At 39.0% G+C, this 9,001-nt stretch overlaps 1 protein-coding gene across 2 annotated transcripts; it reads right to left on the reverse strand.

The window, feature by feature from the left end:
* Window positions 1-3,515: 3,515 nt before the first annotated feature.
* On the reverse strand, window positions 3,516-8,646 carry LOC110502279 (homeobox protein EMX2). 2 transcript variants are annotated; one of them, XM_021580193.2, is made up of 3 exons: window positions 7,809-8,633; window positions 6,295-6,479; window positions 3,522-4,715 (listed from the first exon to the last, which is right to left on the reverse strand). In XM_021580193.2, the coding sequence occupies exons 1-3, from the start codon at window positions 8,194-8,196 to the stop codon at window positions 4,542-4,544; spliced, it is 747 nt and encodes a 248-aa protein (XP_021435868.1). In that variant the 5' UTR covers window positions 8,197-8,633; the 3' UTR covers window positions 3,522-4,541. The 2 variants fall into 2 exon arrangements, with proteins under 2 accessions (XP_036816307.1, XP_021435868.1); XM_036960412.1 differs by lacking the exon at window positions 6,295-6,479 and having other exon boundaries at window positions 3,516-4,715; window positions 7,809-8,646.
* Window positions 8,647-9,001: the final 355 nt, after the last annotated feature.

Consider the following 9,001-nt stretch of genomic DNA (forward strand, 5'->3'; position numbering starts at 1 on the left):
AACTAGTGGGCTTCAACTAATGTGTGTTTGTTTTTGCAGATATAGCCTACTTGTTTTCAGTATTTAGGATATAGCAGGAAAGTGGCGTTATTGGTGTGTAGTGGTCGCCGGTCGCCATCCAAATACCATTCACATTAGTGACTTCAGCAGACGTTGGCTAATTATAGCCTAGGTACTAATTGTAGATTGGGGGTTTTGGGTCACTGGGACCATTTGATATGACCGCTTTTTAAATGACGGATAATTATTTCACATCAGGTAAGTAGACCTTTGGCTTATGCACAAGCCTTTCAGATGGTGTCAGAATCCATATTTCTCATAGAGTATTTTGCAGCCAGCAATGATCAGGGCCTCATTTCCCAGAGCCTTCGTTAGAACCTTCGTTATTAATGTGGCTATTAAAAACCTTCACACATCTACGAGTGATCCTGACCGCTTTTTTTTTTTGCCCTTTCGCGTCACTTTATTCACAGAAGATCCGCGCTAAACATAGAATCAAGATGATTAGGCTACGTGTCTGACTGTGACTGCCAAAACATCAGAAGGAAGTTGACTACTAATACAAAGTTTCCAAAGTAGGCAATTGTTACAAACAAGTGAAGGATAAAATTATGCTTCAAATGAAAAACGAGATGACAGCATTAAAATATACACAGGCTAAATAGACATATAGTTCTCTGAGCTATTACAATAATATTGAAATCACTAAGTGAACGTTATAGTACGTGCTTGTTTGGGGAACACTTAACAAGTTGACTCGTAAATAACAATGCATCTGGTACGATCATCGTAATGCTTAAGTTACATCGCAACTGGTAAACGAGGACCAGGCTAAGTAACTTAATAAGAAACCAAAGCCATGGGGCTTTGATGATTGATCGTTTCCCAGTCCTTAATAAGCGTGGCACAAAAACAAAAAAACGCTTTAGCCCCTGTACTGCCTATAGCAGCGCAAGGTTAGATAAGCGGGTCACAGGGTCCCCAGCACTCCCCTTACGCACAGCTTGATTGTTTGGGAAAGTAATCGATTGATATATGAGGTCTAGCACCTCATAACCTAACATTCACTGACTCGGAGCAAGTTTGAGTGGAGGAAACAGTATAATAAAAAATACCAACAACGTCAGCCCACTGGGCACACACTGGTTGAATCAACGTTGTTTCCCACCTAACTTCAATGAAATTATGTTGAAACAACGCTGAATAGACGTTGAATTGACGTCTGTGCCCAGTGGGACCTGCCTTGTTCAAGACAGGTGCGCTTTTCTGTGCACATTGGTACTTTATCCCTCGGGCTTCTGCTTTACTCTGTCACCTCAGTGATCATGGTAAATTGTCAAAACAAAAGATCATTAAATCCTTGCATTTGTTGGCCTTATAAAAATGAGAAGGTTTGTCTTTAGGTACAAACTCCTATGCAATATATAGGCCTATCATGGTCTTTATCACAAAAAACACAGAGCTATGTTGAATAAAATAAATTGACACCAGATAGAATGCAGTGTTAATCCATTAGGCCTATTTGACAAATATAGTCACTCTAATATATATATACTTTTTTTTTTAACCAGGCAAGTGAGTTAAGAACAAATTCTTATTTACAATGACGGCTTAGGAACAGTAGGTTAACTGCCTTGTTTGGGGCAGAACGACAGATTTTTACCTTGTCAGCTCGGGTATTCGATCTAGCAACCTTTCGGTTACTGGCCCAACACTCTGGCCACTAGGCTATATTCATTTCAGCATGTGCCATAAAGGCCTGTAAGTTAAATAGAAATGTAGACGCGCAGCGGTCTAAAGCACTGCAATCTCAGTGCTAGAGGCGTCACTACAGACCCTGGTTCGTTTGGCTGTATCACAACCGGCAATAATTAGGAGTCCTATAGGCCGGCGCACAATTGGCCCAGCATCGTTAGGGTTTGGCCGAGGTAGGCCGTCATTGTCCATAAGAATTTGTTCTTAACTGACTTGCGTAGTTAAATAAAAAATTCAACAAAATTTGGTCTGTGAATGATATAGGCCTTGGCTATTCATAGGGAAACACGTCAATTTTAACAGATCTGGTTCTGTTATTTATTTAATTTCGTTAAATGCAAGGATCTGCCATTAAATTCAAAATATTGGCTTGTTTAAATCAAAAGAGTGAAAATTTAATAAAAGGAGACCAAGTCATAGCCTAATGAGGGGGCTATCCTGCCTATTGAGGCAAGGCGGAGGGAGAAAGTGCGCCAAATTTGTTTGCAGCGGATCAAGGCTCACCGCCTTCACTGCACTTTCTTTATCTTAATTCCAACTTGAAAAGATATAATTATCTAGTTTGAACAGGACTGCTATCAAATCCTTCTTTAGGCAGGGTAGGGAAAAGCTCGAGTGGATTGCGCGCTCTGAGCCGCTCGGTGTTGCCCGAGATAGGAGTAATGAAGTTGTGGAGTCCGGAGATACAAAGGGCATTAACCTCATTAGCATGAAACCTTTTCTTCTAACTATTGTGGGACCCTTTCAGCCCTCTAATCCCCCTATTTCAAAGCTGGGTTTGTAATAAAGCTTTTAGGGTTTTTTCAAAGCTAATGGTATTCTCTGAAGATTTTTATTGCTGTTATAGTGCATCGGCCTATTTAAATTCCCCATCCATATAGTTTGTATATAGGCCTATAGCTCCCCACACCACCCCCCCTTCCGAAAAGCTAATTTTCAAGCTGTGAAACAATTATAGAAATAAACACTACACCTCACATCATAAATCGTGCATAGTGGATTTGACACATTTCTGAGATAACTAGTGTAAATAGTTTTCCTATGTGCCTTGTTATTTTTGAGTCATTTATAATGAACGATGGGGGTAGGCTATATAAAAGGTCTCACATAGATGTAAAAACAATTTTTACATTTTCTTTATAATATGCTTTTCTTTTTTCCCCACACAAGCATAATAAAGCTGCACATAAATGAGAAGAGTAGCCTAGGCATGGATTGATGCTGTTTTGTGGGAAGAGCGTGTGTATATCTGTGGCTGTACGAGACAAGATATTAAACAAAGATCCCATTTTGCTGCACATTGCAACCTTCTCTTATCGCTTCTTGAGGGGTAGTCAGATTGTACTAAATTATGTCCAACCAAACCCCATTGGATCCACGGATTAAGAGATTAACGTGGACCACTGGGCAATGCATCCCCTTTCCCCCTCATATTACTCCCATGATAATTGCCCAAACTGATTTGCACTTTCACAAAAGCTCGTAGGACTCTTTGTAGCCTGAGCAGACCAGACGCTGCCCCTCTCGGAAAAACAACCATGCACTTGCTACAGAAAAAAAAATCTTTCGTTCTCTCGTAATAGCATGATTTATAAATTACTTTAACAAGCCTCCACATTGTCTGGATTCCCTCTGAAATGTGTCATAGAGCTACCTCAAGTGTAGGCTACTTGAGAGACTGGTATGACCAAAATCAAGATATAGGATATAGGGTGATTGGTGACAGCGGGTATAAAATGTCAAGATAGGAAAGCTGCTCGTAAATCAAAACCATTAGGCCTACTTTTACTCTGCGCGCAACATATTGATAAAACTTTATTGACAAAATATTGACAATTACATACTTCTTGGAAGTATAATTTGTGTTAAAATTGTAGCAAACTTAACACAAACACAAAATTATGTACATTCTGGTAAAAGAGGGTTTAACAGAAACATTAACTTTTTGTTGGACTATCTCTGTACATGGAAACGCTCAGTGCTTGAAGTTCTCTCGCCTCTATGGCTGTCAATTCTTGCATTAGTCCTTCGTGGCAACTCTCACGGGAGGGTCAAGTCCTGACAATATGCTCGGGCCAGAATAACAGAGCCATGGTAAAGCTTGGGTTTAAGGAGTGTCTTGGATACTTTCCCTTTAAGTACTTCATATGTGGTTTGATAAACTTTTATAAAGTTTTCGAAATTCATTTCCATTTGTGTTTTCTTTAAAAACACTAACGCAGCACTGCTACTTCATACTGTTTGCACAATCACTTTAACACGATAATCATTAATTAAAAGACTGCACACTTTGTAAAAAGGAAGAAGCACAACATCTCTGAGATTGAGTAAAAACAAAGTTGTGTTTTGAAAAAAATAATCAAATTATAACAACTACCAGAAAGTCCATGCAATTCAAGTTTTACAAAAACAGTTTTGTATTTTGGTATCTTGAGTGGAAACGTTCATATTTAGAAACTTTCAGAAGTGCAAATTTCCAATGTGAATTGGAGATTCATTTTTGGGAGGTTCGTGGGAGATTGTAGTGGTGGGTTGGTGCGTGGAAGGGGGACAGGTAAGTGGACTGCGATACTGTCGATCACTTTCGCCTGGGCAATTTGATACGTATTGACAGACCCATGGTGACAGCAGTGCCACCAATCTGAATTCTCTCACCCTCAGCTGCCGATCTCCGAAGAATCGAAATGTGACATTAGCTTAACCCTCTCCCTGTACACAGCATCCTTAGCCACGTCATACTTCACGCCACGCGGCTGTCACAGGTTCAAACAATTTAGTAGGCTATTTTAATCGTCTGAAGTGACGTCAATTTCCTCGGGACTTCCCGATCCTTGTTTTGTTGCAAGTCTCCATCGGTTTATGTGATGGGTCCCCTTCTTCTTCTGTTGCGAATCTGAACCCTCCTCCTCCAACTTTTGCCGTTTGAACTTGGTTCTTCGGTTCTGAAACCACACTTTTACCTAAGGGAAACAAATAAAGGCTAGAATAAATTCACAAATACTAAACAAAAACCACCCATGTGCGCAAAGTGTGAATTCAAATAGCAGAACCGCAAAAGATAAACATAGGCTCTCATAGATTGCCGTGTGAAAATTTGCCCAATGCTATGGCTTTACATTATAGGCTAGAAGTAAGGTTATTTTCCAAGATAAAAAAAATATTTCATGAATAAATGTAGGGGTAGTCCATTCATACCTTTATGGGATAAAAGTTTAAAAAACGGCATGCATGCTCTAGGTCTATGTCGGTTATAGCCTAGTATAAACATAAGCCAATATACCAGAAATTGATGTCCCTAAGCCTATTGGTCGAAAAAAAACATGACGCAAATAGGGCCATGGATATGCAATTGCATAAATATGTTTAATTTAATTTATAATAATTTCAAACAATTGTCAAAATCCAGATTTCTTATACATAAATCTGTTAATTTTAAGCCTTTTGTAAATGCATATCAAAAGGCTACAGTGGGCTATATTCATATCTACAAGCCATTCGTCCGACAGCTTGGCAAGTGAGGTGCATTTAATGTGCTTTCAGTCAGCTAATTGAAGTGGGCGATGGTTCATTTCTTCCTCATTCCCCTCTAATAGCCTCCGTTTAGAGAAGAGCTGGTGGTGACACTGGGACAAAAGACACCGACCGTTCCGCAAGCTGATAGGCACAAATACGATCTTAAATATGGCCAGGAAAATTCATTGAGTCCGGCTCATTCTTTTTAGCGTGCCATAGATCCTATAAAATGGTTAACTGGTTAATTGCCCTCCATTTTGAATGGGAACCTTTTTCTCTCAACCCCGCCTAAAACGAGGTTATAGCCTATGATCATGGATTTTCTCCAACTAAAGCTTCAATGCCAATGGTGTAGCCTTTACATTTATTTGTCTCTCTAAAACTGCGGGTTATACGTTAATCCAAAAAGTGATTTTGAAAAATGAATAAACTTGTGTTTTCATTTCTACCGTTTTCCCCCTTCATTTAAATTCTTAAATTAGGCCTAGTCTAGGACATCTTACTAGATAGATTGGGTCTAGGCCTATATTTAACCATACACTCTTAGAAATGTGTTTATTTTGGGGTTCTAGAACCATTTGGTTCAGTGAAAATAACCATACAAAAGGGTTATTTAGGCCTAAAGAAGTTTTAGGGCATCCATATATAAAGGAAGCGTTATAACCATTTTTGGTTCTATGCTATATGGAACCTTCCTTCTAAGTATGGCATTTGTGCAGTTTCCCCCAATATACAACATATTATCTGTTTTCAATATATATTTGTATAATTCCCCTAATGTCACTTATAGTTTATGCAATGAGAACTTTGAATTCCCAATAAGTAGCCTAATTATTCAGAGAAAATTTAGCATATTCCAGATTCCGTAGTCTACACAAAAACAGTTATTGTTGTAACCTGTGGGTCATGTCAGGTTTGATGCAACTTGACATGATCGTATTTTAAATCCATTCCCTATTCAAAGTAGAACTGATGCGGATTTAACGATAAACCTGTGAATATTAAATTCAGGGAAAATGTTCTTACCTGAGTTTCTGTGAGGCTAAGGGTGTGCGCAAGCTGTTTTCGTTCTGCACCTACGACGTAATGGTTTTTTTCAAATGCGTGCTCAAGCCGCAGAAGTTGCGAAGGTGAAAAAGCTGTCCGAATTCTTTTGGGCTTTCTGGCCAGTGCATTGTGCAAAAGGAAGCTCTCCGGGCTTGTTTCGTTACCTGAAAACGACAATGGGAGGGATATTCATTATGAACAATCTTGCAAACTGAGGCTAAAGAGACGATGATGCCGTGATCATATTTTGGTTATACGGTAGACTTGGGCCTTCTAACTTTTAACTAAAGTCTACGGCACCACTCAATTGAACATCGAGACCAATTTAGACACAGGAACACCTTGATTTTTTTTCGACAGCAAGAACTTAAACAATAGCAAATTGATACAGTTTATAGTCTTCAAATGGCAACGTCAGGATTATACAGTAGCTATTTAAGCGGCGATTCTATCCCGTCTTTGGTTATCTTAAAAACACTACACATTGAAAATATAATAGTCTACAATAGCAAAGATTTCTGGGAGCATATAGGCTACCCCTTTTCAAACTTTTATTTTCTACATTACAGTCACTGGTAGGCTTTAATGTAAGTATATGCTGGAGAATAACACAGGATACATTAACCCTACATTTGTCTTAATTATTAACAAGACACTTGTAACCATTATTCGTTCCAAATTAAAATAAATCGTTTAGTTAGGTCTACTATATAATTTGCACGTCTCAGATACATATGTGCATGCACCAGCATAAAACAATGTTTTCAAATGACAGTCCAATTTGGGGGCGTATAAATTAATAGTGTGATTTTAAAAGTGCATAGTGTACAATTTCTTAAAACAGCAGTTTTGGCCATAAAAACATAGCCCACAAATATTACCCATAGCATATTCCATGGCACAGACGATTGCAATAAATGACACAGGCTTCTATCAATGTTGTTCAGTTGATTTGCACTCAGTTTAAACACACACATTTTTAAAACGAGAAAATAAATTAATAACATTTTTTTTTAAAGTCAACAATTTTGTTAAAAAATAACAATCCAATTAATTATATAGATCTACAATTTAGATTTGTATGGTGTTATGATTACTTGTGTTTCAATAAAATGTTTTAGATGCTGAAGGACTTTAAGTCCACACTGCGATTTCTTCAACAAAATGTAAATTATCGGCTACAGGCAAAATACATGTGAACCCGTGTAACCACCTTAAGAAATACTATGCCCTACATTACTGAAAGTAGTCTACTCCAGGTTCGAATTAGCCTATAACAGACAAAAACAGTTTAAACACTTGTTCAAGACACCACAAATATATATTTCGATAGCTCACTGATATTTACGTCACTATAGCATTCGTGTCTTTATCCTCGTAAATACATGTTATATAAACTACAGTTAACGAGAAATGCTATGGAAAATCCCAAAAGACAAACAGTACAAATCCGTAATAAATACGTCAAAGAGACAAATGCGATCTCAACCTACCTTGGAATCTGTGACCCAAGTACCTATATCTATGTATTAGCCATGGGTAAAAAGTAGAGGGGTCCCTTTGCTGGCTGGCAAAAAGAGGGTGCGGACTATGCGAGGACGAAAGTGGGTGAGCCAAAGCGTGTGGAGGAGGCACCGAATGAACTGGGACACCGGAGTTGTTATGATGTGAGACCGCCTCAGCAAACACCAAGTCCGGATTAGAGTAGACGCCCCTGCCGCTGGAATGAAACCCGTTCAGAAATGGATTCATCTGGCTGGAGTTTGCATAGCTCAGAGCCGCTGGTCGTATGGGTTCCTCAGACCTCGAAACTGGTAGAGGATTATCCTTCGCTACCAACGATTCTATGGTAAAACACCTCTTCGGTGTAGGTTGAAACATGGTTTGATAGTCAAGATTCCCCAGTTTAGAATTTAAGAGGTGCAGGCGTTCTTCGTAAAAAATAGGCTACTACTCCACACCGAGAAAGTTTGTCAGCATAAATAACTTTGGAGCAAAGAGTGCAGCAAGAATAGAAGCCAAAGTAACAACAAATCAATTAATAGCCATAAAGGTGGTCGACTGCGCCAGACAATCCATGGATGTGATCGGTTCCTCACAGTTGTGCAAGCGATTTGTTAGTTCATGAGCCTAATTAGCGCTGGAGTCACATAAACAGCTTCCTCTGAAGCCTGTAATGGCATGGTGATTGGTCGCTGCTACTCGCCTTAAGGTTGAGGGAAGAGTCTTTAAGTGCGTCAATAGGAACAGGCACAGAGAGGCGGACTCGAGCAAAACGGAACGGATTCGTTCAGAACCAGATCTTCAGAACATTTTACATACTCATCTGAACCAGTAGAAAAGCTCAAGGTACTTACGTTTGCATTTATGTCTACCGATAAGGCCTGAGGGCAGTTGGTCTTAAAGGGGCCTTCATGTTTATCAGTGTTGATTTTTATGTTGAAGTATAGTGCTAAAATTCGGTTTAACATTTTTTGACATGTGTGATAAATTCTTAGTGTAAAATGTAGCCTACAAACCATTGAACTGGGTGTGTTTACCCATAGCCAGCACATAGTTTTGTTTAAATAAGGGTCTACCATTTTACATGTAGGCCTACCTTTTAAATTCCATTTTTATTTTCCATTATTATGGTAATTCCAGCATACCCCACCACATACCCTGGCATCGTCTTTCCGTGTTTTCA

Source organism: Oncorhynchus mykiss, chromosome 23 (assembly GCF_013265735.2).
Source record: "Oncorhynchus mykiss isolate Arlee chromosome 23, USDA_OmykA_1.1, whole genome shotgun sequence".
In the NCBI taxonomy this organism is placed as follows: Eukaryota; Metazoa; Chordata; class Actinopteri; order Salmoniformes; family Salmonidae; genus Oncorhynchus; species Oncorhynchus mykiss.